The 18,084-nt window shown below is 38.5% G+C and overlaps 1 protein-coding gene across 3 annotated transcripts in view; it reads left to right on the forward strand.

Annotated features, from left to right (window-relative positions):
• Arfgef3 (ARFGEF family member 3) overlaps positions 1 to 18,084 on the forward strand; it is a 167,730-nt gene that overhangs the window by 59,266 nt on the left and 90,380 nt on the right. For all 3 annotated transcript variants that reach the window (XM_048798842.1, XM_015501659.2, XM_048798849.1), the window contains 3 exons: positions 4,506 to 4,574; positions 12,183 to 12,305; positions 16,316 to 16,358. In XM_048798842.1, the coding sequence (XP_048654799.1) occupies positions 4,506 to 4,574; positions 12,183 to 12,305; positions 16,316 to 16,358 (235 nt within the window). The remainder of the gene's footprint in view (positions 1 to 4,505; positions 4,575 to 12,182; positions 12,306 to 16,315; positions 16,359 to 18,084) is intronic.

Raw genomic sequence — 18,084 nt, forward strand, 5'->3', positions numbered from 1 at the left:
AATAATGCCATCACATTACGAATCCATCAATGGACTGATCTATTAATGATGTAGAGCCCTCACAACCCAGTCACCTTCCTGAGGGCCCCATCTCTGAACACTGTAGCACTGGGGACCAAGTCTTCAATACATGAGCCTTTGAGTGACATTCCAGATCCAAACCGTTAACAATGCCCAACACCTAGTGCTGGATCTAACTTCTAGTCCCACCTCAATAAATACATGTTGAATGAATCAAGAATGCCTGAACAATGGAGACCACAGGTAGATGGTAAGTGGACATGCAGTTGCTACCTAGTAACTTCATGTATCACATCTTTACTCCTGAATATCGTGTAAAAGGTCTTGTGGAGGATGCATTTGGAATCTTAACAGAGATTGGTTTTTTGACTCATCAATGTCATACAAGTTCCCCTTCATGATGGTGTGTGCAAAAGATAGATCTTCAGCAGATCTTAACAGGAAAAGTTAGGTGGGGAAATGTTCCATAGCCTTCATTGAAGATGTTCTGTGGCTCACCGCTGTATGCTTGTGTTAATTTTTCTCCCCATTCAGAATGAAGTCCTGCTAGCTTGCTGAGCATTCTGAATGGGGGGCTTACCAGATCAGAATTGCCCCAACCAGGTCACCTGAAACTCCCTTATTACAGGTTGAAGATCCCTTATCCAAAACATTTGGAACCAGAAGTATTTCAGATTTCCAAGTTTTTTCAGAGTTTGAAATATTTATGTGGACTTTACCAGTTGAGAATCCCTAATCTGAAATGCTCCAAAAACTTTTGAGTGCTGCACTCAAAAAGTTTTGGATTTGGGAGCATTTCAGATTTCTAGGCTATAGATGATCAACCTGTATTACCTTATATGATTGCAGGAACTGCCTTTAGCCAATCACACAACCTGTATCTGACATTCAGATTTCCAGAACAGTTTTCTTGCTTCATGGAAAAACCCTGGTCATGACCATGACATGCCCTTGGGAGAGGATTAATCCAGGATGTTCCCACTCAGAAGAGCACAACTGTGATCTTACACTCCTCACCATTATCCTCATCCCTCTGTTCCTAAAATGACCATGTTTTCTAGAGTCTTATCATTGCTCCCCGATCTTGCAATAAGTCCAGTTCACTTTTTTCCTTTATAGTTTAATTCTAATCCTTTTTTGTTTTTACTCAGGGTTTCTAGACACATCTTTAATCAAAGGATGCTTCTTGCACATAATAACTATTCAATGATTGGGTTTTTTAAAATGATTTGGAACTTTTTGTAATCATAATAATCCTTCCCTTTTTGTGGAAAGCTTTGCCCCTGTTTTTTCTATTCTCCTCTAAGCTCATTTATGAAGGTGGTGCCAGTAAGCCCAGTTGCAAGATGCTGCCACTCAAGTTTCTGCTGCTCAGCGATAACTTTGTCAATATGCTTTAATGACCCTAGGAAACATATTTTTAATGGAATTTCCCTCAGTATTTAGGTGCATCAGTTTTCTTTGGAGCCAACATGCTCAGAATATTAATTTAAACTTTTTGCCCACACATTAGACAGTGAAAGTCAGATTTTAAATTAATTTTTTGTTATCCTATGTTTCCAACACCCCATCTGTGTTTTAATCCAGTGGATTAATGCTTGCTAGGCATTGGGAGCATTAACAGTATCTCTATTTATCATTTTTGATAAGTTGTTGCTATCTGCTGCATTATCCTGGCCAGACACTGTGCCTTTTATGTATCTTGTGAGTCATGGGGGGCCACAGACACCATCAGCTCTGTAATTAAAACATGCTGTGCTTTCCCCACCATAAACCACTCCAGCTTAAGACTTCATTAATGTGTTTCACTTCCTTTTGTTATTTTCTGGTTTTAGTTTTTTTCCACATAGCTCAGTGAGTCTTGGAATATTGGTAGTTGAACACTCAGAGTGCAAAATCGTTCTTCAACCTTGGTCACTGTTGGCTGGCGGGTAAATGAGGGACCTGCAGCTTCATGTGCACTGTGTCTGGAGCCCCTCCCTCTACACTCACTGGGCTTCCCTGCCACCCAAAGAGTAGGGCTTCCTATGTTCCTTTGAGGTTCTTGATCCCTTGATTACCGAATACTGCCAACATGGCCTCCTCATGAAGACTTAAAACTAAGGCCCTGTTCCTATGTCTCCAGCCACCATTGCCAAAATGCAGCTCTTGATCACAGAAAACTGGGTCACACTTTGAAAATGTCTTTCTAAAATTACTTTCTGTACCCCTTGTATGAGCACATGGGAGATAGAAGGCAGAAAGCCCATCTGTGTCCCATAAGTGACGTTAATAATTAGCCAGTTCAGAAAAATATTTGCCGTCGTTGTCTTCTTATTGTAAAGTGTCTCCAGTTGCCAGGCTCTGTCACCAGTGCTTTACAAATCAAGAGACCAGATGGACCAAGTGACCTCCATAAACCACCACGGCCATTCTTTCATGCCTTCCCACCCCCTGGCATAAACATGGCATTCAAAGAATAAAAAAAGGGAAACTATGCAATGTAGCAAAAAAATTGAAATAAGAAAGCATCCGATGAGAGAATCCCGAGGGCCTTCCCCAGGCCCAGCAAATGTGCAAGTCCAACAGGAAGTTTGTGCTTAGTAAATGAACAAGCAATTTATGAGTCTGAGGCACACCCTGAAGCAAATGAAACAAGGAGGTGTGACAGGCCAGTTTAGGAGGGTTGATCAGCGAAGGCTCTCTGAGGGGATGGCATCTGGGTTGAAGCCTGAAAGAAGCCATCACATGAGCCCCAGAGGAGCTAGCACAGAAAGAGACCAAGAGGGGGGTTTAAGCAAAGGCACTGTCCCTTCATACTACAGAGACATAGAAGGTGGAGCCTTCCTCCAAGCCTAGATTAGGTCTTGGTGACCCTTCGATCCCCACTTTCATCCCTCCTGTCTGCCAAATCCCAGCTCCCAAAGATTGTTACTGGACAAAAGAAATTCATTTCTCATGAGTCTAAAGGGCAGCTGTTCCCACAGTACCTGTCTCTTGGCCACTGAGCTGATTTTCATCTGGGCCAGCTCTTGAATATACAGCACCTTAAGAATCAAAAAAACTGAGGGATGGACCTACTATTAAGTTATCTATCCTGGGGACTCACACCAGCAAAAAATATCTTTTTTCCTTCTTTAGTTATATCTATTTGTGACTGTTCCCTAGGGCTGGCTAGCTTATGGCTAAGACTAAGAGATATTTTTTCTACATCAGACAGTTGCTTGCTGGCATACTGATTAAGTGTATATCTTGTATTAGGTAATTTGTGAGGCTTCTGTGCTCTTTCTTGAGTTAAACCAGAGGAAAAGAATCCTGGGAAGGCTGCCTACCCCCTCCCAGGGCTAAGCTGCAGGCAGGGCATGGTGTTGATGGAGGCGTGGTTCAGATGAAGGAGCAGACACCAGCATCCCATGTTGATTCCTTCAACAAGAGAAGTCAGGAGCCAAATGGAGGGTGGTAGGGGTGGGGAGAGTCTGGATTTGTACCTACAAAATCAGAAGCAATCCTTAAATGCCATGGGTTTTATTGATCTGTTCCTTAATAGCTCTGTAAGTTGAAGGCAATATTTTCAATGTTCTTTCAAGATCTTGCAAATATCATCAATTATTGTCTATGTATTCTGGGGACTAAGGAAAAACTGGACTGGGAAATCAGAAAACCCCATGCAGCATTCTAGAGGTAATTATAGAAGAGAAGAGAGGCATAAAAGACGTACTAATCCCATGGAATTTGGAAAGGGGACAGAACGGAAAAATTATAGTAATATTTGAGTCTAGGGAAAGGTAGAGAGAGTGTTGCCTAGTGGCTCAGCACAGTCAGATGTTTTGAGTTCAAATCTCGGTTCCATGGTTTGTTACCTGTATGATCTTGGGCAAATTCTTTAATCATTTTGAGTTTCCATTTTCTTCTTAGTAAGATAGAAACAATCATAATAACATTTATTAAAAATGTCAATGAAGGTCTGAGGGTGTGGCTCAGTGGAAGAGGTCTCACCCAGCACTGGATTCAATCCTCAGCACCACATAAAAATAAATAAATAAAATAAAGATATCATATATATATATATATATATANATATATATATATATATATATATATATATATATATATATATATATATATATATATATATATATCTATCTCAATGGAGACAAGTCATGTGACAGCCTAGCAGTGGGCCTGGTTATTTTTTTCCTGATCACTCTGATCTTTTTTTTTACTTTGATTGCTATTGGACAGACGCTTGGCTGCCTGTTTCTGGCCAGTCTTACAGGATTCATTCTTGGGGTGAGAGGCTCACAGCTTTTATGCTGGAAGTCTCATCTTTCTTTTATTAGACGCGAAGTGACCACTGGTTGGAGAGCAGTGGGTAGGTTAGAAAGAAGCATTAGATAGAGCAGACGAATCATCAAGCTGGGACTGCAAATGGCCTGTGAAACAACATTCCCTTCTCGGTTTTGACCCCATGTCTTCCTTCTTCCCTCACCTCCTGTGGGTTGCAGGTGTTACTGTGCATCACCTACACCCCGACCTTTGACCTGAATGGGAGCGCTGTGCTGAAGATCGCGGAGGTGAGTGCCACTTGTGTTTGTAATGCCTGCTCATGGCTGCTTTATCTCTCATTGGGCTAAACATTGGGATGGGGCTGAGCCCCAGAAATGGGGCGAGCCCTGCTCTGATCACTGTGGGGAATTTCTAGGAAGGAATTGCTCTGGAGACTGCATGCTCTGTGGCCCACTGTGCTTTCTCATAAATGTGCGCTTGAGTTTGCTTAACTTGAAGCTTTAACCATGGAAATAACACTACTGGGTCCTCCAAATCTGCTACAGCCAAGCTTATTGCTTTCTTGGTCTATTTTTCCTAAGATGAATTACAAAGCATTTGCTTTTTTTTTTTTTTTAAAGACACTAAGTATGAGATTTATAGAGATGTTCATTGATTGAATCCCACTACTGTCTCCTAATCCCTGATGGATGCCTTTTGTAGCTGACATCAAAAAGCCTTCTTCTCAGTCCGCTGTAGAATAGGGTTGCACATGTCTTCCACCATGCCCAAGAACATGTCCAACAGGAAACTTGGCTTCTGGGATGTCTGGCAAATGCCTGTGGCTTTTGGAAACATCATCATTTCAAAGCTGAATTTTACTAGGCTTAGAATAATTTTCCTTCCACTTCTTGAAAAGATTGTCTTTGGGACTTGTTTTTTCTGGCGAGAGTACATAGTCAGATCACAAAGAGGCAATCATTCTCTGAATTCTGAAATCATGGAGAAAAGGAAAGTCCAATGACCAACACACATGAGTAGTATTTTTATGAGTGGATATATGTGCTTTTTACGTTATCCTATCGTATTAAAAAGTGAAATTACATGAAAATTACTCTTGAGCATGTGGAAATTTATGTGTCTATCAAAAGAGAAGCAGCAGCCAATTGGCTGCTGGTTTCCAACTATGTATATCTATAAAGACACATTTTCCTTAGCACATGTATATTTTACTCCATAAAAAGCAATGAATAAAATAGTTATCAGTAATTGTTTTCAATTGAATTTTAAGAGATACTGAGAGTGTTCTTATTTGCTTGTCACAGGACAATGTAGTTTCTAAAAACAGCAAGAAGTAGGATTAGCATGAAAGAGGCTTATCCTGAAGTAAGATGGGGAAATGCCACGTGCTGCCCTGCCCTTGGTGACCAGGAGTGGGGACATCAAAGAGTCATGGGGCCTTCAGGAGGGGAGGGCTGCCAGGGAGCTTTGTGCCACTCCTGCAGAGCTGGAGAAGATTCTGTTGTCCTTACAGAAATCAGCTTCTGAATGGAATCTGAGGCAAAATGTGTAAATCTTGAGCAGTGGACACACAGGGCCAGGGCCAACACAAGTGAAATTTCCCTGAAGGTGTCAAGAAGCCACAAGAGGATTCAGCAGGATAGATCATCAAAACACAACGGTCTCTAACAAAACCAGAAAAGGAAAACAACCACCAAGAAAAACTCTTAGCCTAAGATGGAGATTACAGATAAAGGCACTCAACTGTGGTAGTAAAAAGAATGGGCTCTGGAGCCCTAGCCCTACAGTTTGGTGTGAACCCTGTTCTCCCTTACCCCTGTGTTGCCTGAACAACCTTGTGTTTGCTGTCTGTAAAAGAAAAGATAAATACACCTGTTTTGGTGGTGTGGGTGTTCCAATTAGACATGAAATCTACAATCCAAGTAAAAAGTTGTTCCTACAGGTCCAGACACATGGTATATGTTATATGTTTGCCTTTAAAAAAAAAACATAGTTGGGGAAAATTTTATAAAGACACCTTAAAACAAGCCATTGGAAACCCCTCTGGAAATTCAGGCAGAATCTAGCTGTTCCTTCTCACCTTGGTATACGTTGACAATTTACTCCAGCAGAGTGTTTACCCTGAAACCTGCTGATCGGGAAATGGAATATGTACTTAAGTATGAAAAATGAGGCTATTTCCCCAAGGTCCTGCTGAAACTATAAAAGGATCATTAGGCTCTCAAAATGTAAATAAGAAGGCAGCTTCGTGAGTGTGTCTGACTTTAACTTGTTTAATTAAACTATACTTAGGAAACTTTTTCAGAAGAGCACCTTCTGTGCTGCAGGGAGAAAAAGAAATATCAAATTTTTAAGTGGACAATTATGAACTATCCAACAATATCCAAGTAGTGTCTGATCAATTTCCTGAACAATCATTATTAAGACTCCTTCTTTCCTGTCCACATTAGCAGTTGAGTTTTCCAGGGACAGATACCTAAAATAGGAAAAAGCTTTGGATATACAAAGTTCCAAGGTTTGGGGGTAAAGGAAAAGATGGAGTCATAGCCGAAAGCTCTCCCAAGCTAATTAGAAGATGGATTTGGGATGGCTTTGGGCCTACTAAAGATTCTTCTATGGGATTTCTGTAAAACAGAAAACCCAGTCTATAAATGTGTATTTGCTGGTTTCATCTTACCAACTCCTAGAAACTCTCAGTCTTTGTTTCTATGGCATGCTGTCTGTCAGAGCCAGGCAGAACTGATTGAAAGAAGATTGTTTTTTCTCTAAGATTTACATTTTTAGAGTCCTCCCTTTTTCCCTGCTTTCTTTCATCCATCTATCTGTCAATTTCAAAGCACTGATTAATAAGAATAGCTATTAGTCATAGAGTCCGTAGGGCATGGCAGTAAGTAGTACCCCACACACATACACACGCACACACATCCACACACACACATATATATTATATCTATTATATATTGAAGGTGTGTATGCATGGTTTTTTTTAATCTCCACCAAAACCCAGCTAAATAAAGAATCCTAAACAAAGTAAGGTTAATTTGCTTGCCCAAGACATTCAAATCCAGACTTTATATTGCAAACATATGCTGTTAAACCACTATGCTATACTGTCCCCTGGCTGCCCTCATTCTTACAAAATGCTAGTAGAATCTGGGAACAATAATATTGGCAACCGACTGGAGTTTTTAGGAGGCATATTCCCTATAGACCTTTCTGGAGGTACTTATGAGATAATGCTTATGTGGTGTTTTTACATATGAGGCTGAAGTATAGATGCATTTTACTTTTTGGTTACCATAGATTTAAGTCTCTATTAGGAATATGTCACTTTTTAAGGCATTTTTGCACATTGATCGTTTATCTTTTCTGAGCATTATTTTACCAACAGAGGGTCTGGAGGTTACTAGTAGTTCTACTTGCTACTCCGGTGAGCTTAAAAACATTGCAATTCAAGACCTACCACCAGAGATTCTTATTTAACAGTTCTAGTCATCACTAAAGTATTTTTTAATTGGGATAGTTTATAACCCTTGAAATGTTCAGTAATACTTTTCTTACTCTGATGTGGTAGCACTATTCGTAGACATAAAATAATCTACAACTATGAAACATATATAATTCATAAGAAAGATGCCCTGACTCACTTATTTTGGAAACATCTTATATGTTATGTTCTCGGGGAGTCTGGATAGGTAAGCCCCATATCCTGGCAAGAAAACTGCTAAGGGAACATGTCCACGGCCTCAAGCCAGTGGAGACCACAGAGGGAGGAAATCCCTTCAGGAAGTGTCCCTTTTCCTCCTTGAAGCCCTCCCTCTTCTTCCCTGTATTGATTCTAGTTGGATTCCTGAAATGTAAGTTCATAACCACTTACTGCTAAGCTGGCCTTCATTGCAAGAATTTCCACTCTCTTCAACCTGTGACTCCTGAAGCCTTTATTTGGAGTCAGAAGATACGCAGAACAGTGAGACCCTTCCCAGCTTGCTTTGGCTGTTCATAGAACAGCAGCTCAATCTCAGTAGACTCCAAACCAGACAAAAGGCCCTACCTGGGAAAGTGTAGGAATCAATGGAGTGAGGTGTCATAAGTCATTTTAATATGTCACCTTAGGCCACAAGGAGGAGAAAAGTTGCAATCAGAGTTTTCCATGTATGACTAGCATTTTAAGACATTTTCAGATTGAAATCCAAAAGGAATACAAACAAGCTTTCCTACCCAGATGGTAATCAGACTTACTTATACACACATTTCACAGGGATGATATAACTTCAATTCCCTGTGTGTGTGTGTGTGTGTGTGTGTGCGTACCCATCTAATGAAGTACCTCTTGAATGTACCCACCTGTTATAGCTATTCACCTGTTAGGAAGGAGACCTTTTTCAGAGAAGATAAGAAATGGCCTGGCAACTGTGTTGTCACCATAATTCATCACAGAGTTTAGACTTACGGTGGTCACCAAAATTTTCTGTGGTTCTCACGTGATCAACCAGCCTATGTGGTCTTCTCTATATAGAAGGCATTTCTTTTGCTGTCTTGTTATCTTAATCTCTGATCCTTTCTCATCTTTGAAACCATAAGCTATTTTTCATCATTTTGTTTTATAATTGGAAATACCCTACCTCTTCTCTTTATGGAAACTAGGACTCAGTATTATGTACTATTTTAACACAGCAATGACACTAACCCCTGTTGAGTAGCAAAGAGAAGGTACATGTATAGTTCAACAAAGTGAAAGACATGTGTTTCCCAAAGCTCAGTAAATTCCTCTTGAGGCATTAGCCAATATATATTAAACATCAACTTTGTTTCATTTGCCACTTAATATTCAATAATATAGCAATCCACCATGGGTTTAACCCAGTACTCTTATTTATCAGTTCGCTTACCTGATGACTCTTGCTTATGTATGCCTGTGGACTGGGTCTTGTCTTTTGTTTTCCCCCTTGTGCTTTTGTGGTTGGTTTGGCTTCATTAACCATCTGTGTTTTTGCTCTCAGTTGTGTTTAGCATGTCGTAAAGCTGGACATCCACAAATGCATGAAATGATCAAAATGTACCTTATGACCCTGCTCACTGCCCTGTGTCACCGTGCATTCCCTGGCAATCAGGGGCCTGTGGCTTTTCACCAGGTATTTCCCTTGTTTCTTTGCACCTAGGCTCAGGCAGAGGTATAGGCCTGAAGCTTTTCAGTTGCTAAGTTTGCATTATGAAAGCAAAGGTAGGGGGAGGCAGAACAATTTGGGGGGACTAAAAAAAGAAACCCTGAGCTCCTTTTTTAAGAAACTAGTCTACCTTTGAACTGGGATCCTCTTGGTTTCTCTTATCCTATGTGCTCATCTTAGTCCTGCCCTTAGGGAAAACCCTCTTATAGTGAAAAACCTCTGATCTTAAATATAGCAGCGTTCAGGTTTCAAATGGAAGTTCTATTTCTGTGAGCCTTCCTAGTTGACCAATTTGTGATTACTGCAGCAAGTTTAAGAAACTGCTTCAGAAAATTCCAGGAAAGCTGATGATGTGCTTCATCCTAAGTATCTACAGATAGGATATTATCAACAAGCGGTGATTTTTATTTAACAGAATATATCTTTATCATATTCAGTATGTATATTCCCAAGTTAGGCAGAATGAACTTCTAAGATAATTATATTTTTTCAAGCTAGTAAACATGCCTCCTACAAAGTCATGTTCAATGTTATCCCTGTAGTGGTGGCATTAAACCTCAAAAATATGCTTGGCATTTGCCAAGTTCTTGTTTCTTTATAACACTGTGTTATATAAAGTCTGAGTCCTCATGTGTGCTTTCTTACATGGGCTGAAGTGACTGATGTATTTTTTTAAGGAAGACTGTCTAGTGTGCATGGCTCAGTATTCAAGAGAATTTATATTAAGTATATAGTTGGGCTCTCAAAATAGTTGCTCTTTCATCTTCAATGCTTTTAAGGCTTAAAATTTCTCCTTAAATTTATGTCAGTGCTTAAAGATCAACAGTTACAAAGATTTCTTGGAAAATGTAAGCTATAAAGGAAACTGTTAAATTGGGAGGTACAAATGGTACTAGTGTTCCAGATTAGGTAGAATTTGGTTTCGTCCGAGGGAAACAGTGCCCTCATTTAGAAGTATTTTCAAGGTTTTTAAATTATTCCCTCACATGCCAAAGCAGAAGCCCTTTGGGGATTAAAACACCATTTTTTCTATGTTTGTATAAGTTAGCGTCCCTTCAGATCCAATATAATCATAATCATTTGAGAAAATAAATTTCACATGTCCCAAATAGTTTTATGAAAATAAATACTGTGTAACTTCTCTTTTTTAACTATAAAATGAATTCATCTAGATCAACTTCCAAATATAGTATTAAGTTTCAAATGCACCTTTGAAACATTAAACACTCTATAAGAGATAAACTTTTTTAAAAAACTTACTCTTTGGACCTGGGGGTGTAGCTCAGAGGAATAGCATTTGCCCAGCATGTGTAAGGCCCTAGGTTTGATCCCCAGCACCAAAAAGAAAAAGAAAATATTTTCTTTTACCTAGTTAATTTACAAAAAGATTTATTATCATGAGCTTTCCAGAAAACTCCCATAACTCAAGTAGTAGCAGCAGTAAAGATTAACACTTAGTTTCTCTCCTATCTCAGTGATCAATCATTAAATTTTCCATTTAGGTGAGAACCTCTACTTTTAATATAAATAATCTTGGAGTTATTCCTAGAAAAAATGATTTAGGTAAATTAAATCCTGAGCTATGTTTTGTGAAATTGCAAGGATGAATACCTTAGAGAAAAAAAGTAGATGAATTTAAAGTATGCTTTGATTTTTATGCCCATTCCTATAGCTTCAAAAAAGAATTTAGAAGAAAAAAAAAAAAAACAAACAGGAAAACCCTGAAAAGTCATGACATTCAATATCATCATTATCAAATTAAGGTTTTTTGGGGTTTTTTTGTTTGTTTGTTTGTTTGTTTTTAATTGGGATTTCTCCATTAGTAACCACCAGGGAATCTTCCTGGGCTTAGCTATACAGACTCACGAGGCCCAAAGAGGCCGTACCAGTTATTCTCATTCAGCAGATACAGGACAGGAAACAGAGGCAGGTGACATCAGGCACAGAGTTTCCACAGAGATCCTCATGCCACTCCAGAAGCTGGCCTCTGGCTTTCAAATGCCAGTGTAGGTGCAAGAGACTGAGAGCCACATCAAATGAAGGCAGAGTCACCTTGGCTTTGGAACCCCATGTCCCAATTAAGAACCAGTGTTTTTAAACAACTCTATGAACAGAGCCTGCAGAGCTCCCTCAGAGCATGGGATCAATTATAAGAGTCACCAAACTGAGGGAAGTCTTGTGGCTTCCCAGCAGGTATTTAGAGTTAACACAGTTATCTCCATTGAGACCCAGCATAGTAACTAGGAAACATTTTTACAGTGAGCTGTTCCACCTTTATAAAATATCCAGAAGAACACAGTTAGAGAGTCAATCCAAAGTCAAACTCATTCAGAGCAAAGAGAAAAGGTTTCAGTAGTCCTCTACCCACGCTTTATAATCCATGAGTTGATAAATTCTGTTCTGTTTGGCCATGAAGGGAGCTTTTCCTGATTAATTTACAGCCAAATAGAATTATTAATAAATAGAATTATTTAGCTCATGTAAAACTCACTAATTTGCAGCTCAAAAGAATAAGAATGTAAGAATGGCAATCCTAGGGAAACATGACTTTTCTATTTGCTTAAAACAAATTTCCAGAGATTTTATATACATTTATTTTCATTGAAAACTAGTCTGAAATCAAGCTTTCTATTTAAAAAGGATTTGGTATTCTCCCTGGTTAAAGCCGAAAACAGTTGATAGTGAACAAATGCCTAGAGCTCATGTAGTGCTGTCTTATTTCTTTCCCAGGTGTGCATTGAGACGTACACCTGCAGCTGTCACCAGCGTAGTATAAACACTGCTGTGCGAGCAACTCTCAGCCAAATGCTGAGTGACTTGACTTTGCAGTTACGGCAAAGGCAGGAGAACACGGTAAGCCTGAAGCACCCCACGTTCATCATGGTCTAGGTGGCATCTCAGTGCGTAACTGCAGGCTGGGTGTCCCACACCTGGGGTTCCCCCTTGCACAGTTACTTTCCTTTGGAAACACTAGGAAGGGCCTGCTTGTTCTGAAAGAAAACTCATTAAATGAATTAAACGGTTTAGAAATTTTCCTACCTGACCCTAAAGTCTTGAAAGTTGTTTTTCCCTATGGTTTCCATAATTGTTTAGTCAGTATTTTAAAAATTTATCTTTCTTTTAAAACTGTTACATTGAACATTTTTTAAAGTTTATTGTGATAGTAAATTTGAAACTATGGAAAATGAATAGCAGCCAGGCACAGTGGCCCACACCTGTAGTCCCACCAGCTGAGGAGGCCGAGGCAAGAGGATCCTGAGTTCAAAGCCAGCCTCAACAAAGGAAAGGCGGTAAGCCCATTAATTTAGATCTCAATTTTATCTCTTTGGCTTTATCTTTTAAAAACACTAAAATGAGGAATTAAAGAATTTGACAGGATAATCTCTAAATTTCCTCTTAACTCCATGGTCGCCTGACAACTAGAAAACTGAAGTTAAAAATGAGAAATAATTAAAGTTAAGCACAAAATCTTAATTCCTATACAATTAATTTCTGAGCTATTTTGGATTGCAACTGAAATTTCCCTTTTTAAAAAGTAACTAATGTCATTTCAGAACACCTCTTGCAGATCTCAAAATAACTTTAATGTAAGTTATTACAGAGCCAGATTCTAAAAAACAACAACAACAAAAAAAAAATCCTCTAAATAAAATACAAAAAAAAAGGACTAGGGATGTGGCTCAGTGGTCAAGTACCCCTGAGTTTCTGGTACCCAGGAAAAAAAAAAGAGAAAGAATAACAAATAGATTTGGTCCTTTGTCAACTCAGAGGTTATGACAGGAGGTTCCCCTCACTGCTGGGGCTGTCAGAGTAAAGTTGCTCTTGTATTCTCTGTCGTCAAAGCCTCTCTAATCTAGAACTCCTTGCTCTAAACTTGAACAGATTGTCTAAAATGAGTTTCTAGAGAAAAATGTAAATGTAATTGGCTTCTTGTATCTATTATTTTCTGAGAATGTCAGTGAGAGGATGGGAGGATGAGCATTTTGGTTTTAAAATCTGGCTCAGTGATAACTTAGATAAAAGTTATTTTGAGATCTGCAAGAGGTGTTCTGAAATGGTATTAGTTACTTTTTAAAATGGGAAATCTCAGTTGCAGTCCAAAATAGCTCAGAAATTAATTGTACAGAAATTAAGACTTTGTGCTTAACTTCAATTATTTCTCATTTTTAACTTCAGTTTTCTAGTTGTCAGATGATCATGGAGTTAAGGGGAAACTTAGGGATTATCAGGTTCAATTCTTTTATTCCTCATTTTACTGTTTTTAAAAGATAAAGCCCAGAGAGTTGAAATTGAAATCTAAAATTAGTGGGCTTTTCATTAAGAGAACCAGAACTAAAGCCCTGGTCCCCTGACGGGCTCCCAGTTCACGTTATCAGCTCATGCATACTCTGGCAGCCAATATTTGAAAAAAGGCATTAGTCTTAAAAAAATTAAATACTATTTTCTTTTATGTTTGCTATATCCAAAGCCCAAGTTCTTGTTAAAAATTGTTTTAACTTGAGATATTACTTTAGTTTTCCCCTTATTAAAAATGATTTAATTTACCAAAAGATTTTGAATATGGTGGTTGGGAATATTAGTGTTTTTTTAAAATCTATAAATAGAAAATATATTAGAAAAACTGTTCTTAATGAAAAGAAATCTAAGCTGTTGAGAATTCTTACGTTCATACACAACCACATCATGATAAAATACTCTAATATTAGCAATATCTTAATGATTTAAATGAAACATTTGAAAGAAACTTCATGGTTTCAAGATACTTTAAATCATTAGTTCATTTTAAAATCTTAATTTTAAATGTTTAGAAAGGACATTCACACCGTGCAATGATATTTCAGTCAATGACAGGCTGGACGTGGAATGGAATTCACCATACTTCCTGGGGTGGAGTAGGCTATATCACACATGCATTCGGTGATGTTCTCACAGTAACAAGTGCTTAACAATGAGTTTCTCAGCAAATGACCTCATTGTTAAGAGACATGTGGCTGTATTGGGTTTCAAGCCAAATAATTCAATCTTTTAGCTCTTAGTGCTCTTCCAGAAGAATGGTAACAGGTGTGGTTATGGAAGTCTGGTTGATACCACAGAGGTTATATGTCTCTGTCCTAGGCATATAATTTGTGACTACTCAGCCATCTGGTTCTGCTTATCCTTGGCCATTTAGATTCACCCCAACCAGAGGCAAGATCCCAAATTAGGTAGAAATTTAGTATTTTTCATTATTTTCTTTCTATTACTCATACAATTCCTCAGAGATATAATTTCATATCCCAGAAAATGCAGTTCTCAGGATGCTAATGTTTGAAGCATTTGTGATGTCTAAGAGAGGGAAATATAAGTTTTGCCATCCAAGAACTGGGTATTTTTTCAATGCCACTGAAGAGAAGTCTATGGAAATGGTGAGGTTTGCTCCGAGGAGGCTGTGTGTTTCTGGGGGACACTTAACATTACCTGGGAACAATGTATATGCTTCCTATGATGACGCATCACTGATAAGACATCGAGGGGCACCTCAAATCTAGGAAGACCTACAAACAATGGAAAGAAAACAAATAATGTAGAATGCAAAAGCATTAATATGAAGTCCATCTTCAACCTAATGTCTATCTCCACCCCCAGAATGGATTACAACTTTGTATTTTGATTTTGTATCCTCAGAAATCCTAATTTTTTATCTCTCTTTATTCTTGAATTATTTAGATGACCAAAATTCTCATTAAATTACAAATTATTGATTTTTTAAAAATCCCCAAAATTGCCACATATAAATATTTGTGGCTAGGGATTCTTCTACCCTTGAATGTAACTTGGATGTGCCTCCTCAGAAAACATTTTTCTAACCTTGTGTTTAGCCTTGTGCTGAGCTGTACAGTGGAAGCAGTGAGCTTCCTGCAAATTAATGAATGGAAAATAGTAAAAATATGTGCCTGTAACAAGTTAAACACACACACACACACACACATACACACAAACACACAAACACAACAGTGCCATGGATGATTTACATTGGCTAGTGGTTAATTGGCATGAAAATAACTTCTTATATCTCCTGGTTCTCAGAGGTAGGGAGTGTGAAACATCTTCCTGTTCTAAGCTCAGTGGTCACTAGGTAATTTCTGTGTTGGGAAGGAAGTCTCATTCTATGTAAGCATCTTTCCCTTCCTGTTTATCCAAGGAGCTATCTCTGCCCTTAATAGCTCTGGATCCACCTAACAACAACCAAGAGTGGCAGTGTGATAACAGGAAGTTAAAATGCTCCCCATTAACCTGGGGAGGTATGTGGGAAGAATGGAGGAATTTTGATTGGGCAAAGGGGAGGAAGTGGAGGGGAGGGGCATGGGGGCAGGAAAGATGGTGGAATGAGATGGATATCATTACTCTAGGTACATGAATGACTGCATATATGGTATAACTCTACATTGTGTACAACCAGAGAAATGAAAAGTTGTGCTCCATTTGTGTACAATGAATTGAAATGAATTCTGCTGTCATGAATAACTATTTAGAACAAATTAAAAAATGGAAAGGAAAAAATATGCTCCCCATTAAATAGGAAGATGGTGCTTTTGAGATGTGGTCATCTTTGGGCTGGTATTTTGATTTTTCTTATGACTATGTCACATGTCTATATCTGTGAGGGTGTAGGAGAGTGCAATCTGTGTCATTGCCCTGGGATAAATTATTATCTGGGCAAAGATGAACTCACCTCTTCAGGTAGGCAAAGCTGCAGATGATAGCCCAGGTAAGGTAGCTGTGCCCAGAGCACTCAGGACGCCATTGTGTTTCCTAGTTTTTTCCATTGTCTAAGAGGATTTTTCTTGCTTAAATCTCATAATTGTGTGTTTCTCCCTCCCTAGATAATTGAAAATCCAGATGTCCCACAACAATTCAGGAGTCAAGGTATCAAATTTAGTTTTTACTAGTTCAGCTTAAAAAGTGGATGTGAGAACACCTACTGTGTGCCTGGTGTTGGGGGTGTAAAGATGAGTGCCTCTCAGGTTACTTTACCATTCTCCCTGGAGGTTCTGCTTAGCTGTGCCTCATGAGGTATTATTTAATCAGCTGCTGTCTTCCTTCTGTTCTTGCACTCTATGCCAACTGCACCTATTCTGTTTCAACTGTATGAGGGAAATTAACTCTTTACAAACCTCCTACTTGAAGGCTGTTTTTTTTGCCTGTTTGTTTGTTTTGTTTTTTTATTCTGCTCTCCATGAAGCCAGGCTTAATTGCTAAAATAAAATTTTGTTAGAGGATTATAAAAACCTGGTTGACATACATTGTTATGGCACTAGAATTATATTTGTCAAATACCAATTTATTGACATGAAAAATGAGTCATCATACAGGGAGTCTTGCAGACAGCCCAGTTTAAGTTACAGATGAAATCAAGTTAAGAAACTTTTATTCTGACTGAGCCACAGGAAAAGAAATAAAAAAATGGAGGTATACAGATAATTGACAAGTAATTCAATTGTTAAAAATGGCTTTGACATTCTGAGATGTGGAACACTTCAAACCATCTAATTAAAACTTTATAGGTTTTATTTTAGATTTTATTCAGTAATATTAAAAATGTTGGGAAAATATGCTGTTCTTTTATATTTTTTACCAGTTAATAATAGGGTGGGGGTGGGGAAAATGAGAAAGGGAGGGAATGAAAGGGAGAGAGAAAAACAGCTAAATGCCATAATTAGGAGAAAAAAATGGAAATGGGGGAAATGAGAATGAGAAATTCTTTAAGTCGTTTTCTCTGAAGCATCACAGAGGTGCAGTTTTTTCCCATCATGCCATGCTCTTGGACTGTGTTCCAGAAAATGTTTTAGCATCTTTTTTGCTTTTGAAGCTCTCAGTGTGATAGGCCACAAGATTCTCCACCTGTCCTTTCCTCTCTTTTTGGCTATTACATTCTCATGAAAGCTCACTTTAACATAGGACGATTTTATAAGCTGAAAAGGGATTTGGGTTGGGGATGTGGCTCGCCTGGCATGCAAGGGGCACTGGGTTCGATCCTCAGCACCACATATAAATGAAATAAAGATATTATGTCCACCGAAAACTAAAAAATAAATATTTTTTAAAAAAAGAAAAGGGATTTAAAGTCCTTTTGGTGAAGGACACATCTCTAAAAATTCTTTTTGTAAGGAATTAATGGAGGGCCTTACTTGAAGTTTATCTAAAATTGAGCTTAAGAATCTTATTTATTTTAAATTGTTTTATCATTATACCTTATGATTTATTACTTTCTTTCCTACATTTGAGGTCTTAAATTTTGAAGATCAGCCACTTGTTTCTCTTTCCCCTGCCCCCCTCCATCTCTTTCTTTCTCTCTTACACTCTTGACATTGTTCTCTCCATCATGTTGTTGACATCATGGTCCTTCATTCATATTTACGTCCACCAGATGCTTTGCCACCTTGGTATAGATCTTTACAGGCTGCTGTTGTTGTAAACAAATGCTTCCACTTATTATTTCACTTTGCCCAACCAGTCTGTGCAATCTGTGTTATTTATCTCATTTGCCCTAAGGAAAACCAAAGCTTTCCAGGCTTATACAATCAGCAAGTTGTGAACCTGTGCTTGAACAGATTCCAAATTCCAGCCTTTTTTTCACTCAGTGCTTCTGTGG

The sequence above is a fragment of the Marmota marmota genome, unplaced genomic scaffold, assembly GCF_001458135.2.
Source record: "Marmota marmota marmota unplaced genomic scaffold, marMar, whole genome shotgun sequence".
Taxonomy (NCBI): domain Eukaryota; kingdom Metazoa; phylum Chordata; class Mammalia; order Rodentia; family Sciuridae; genus Marmota; species Marmota marmota.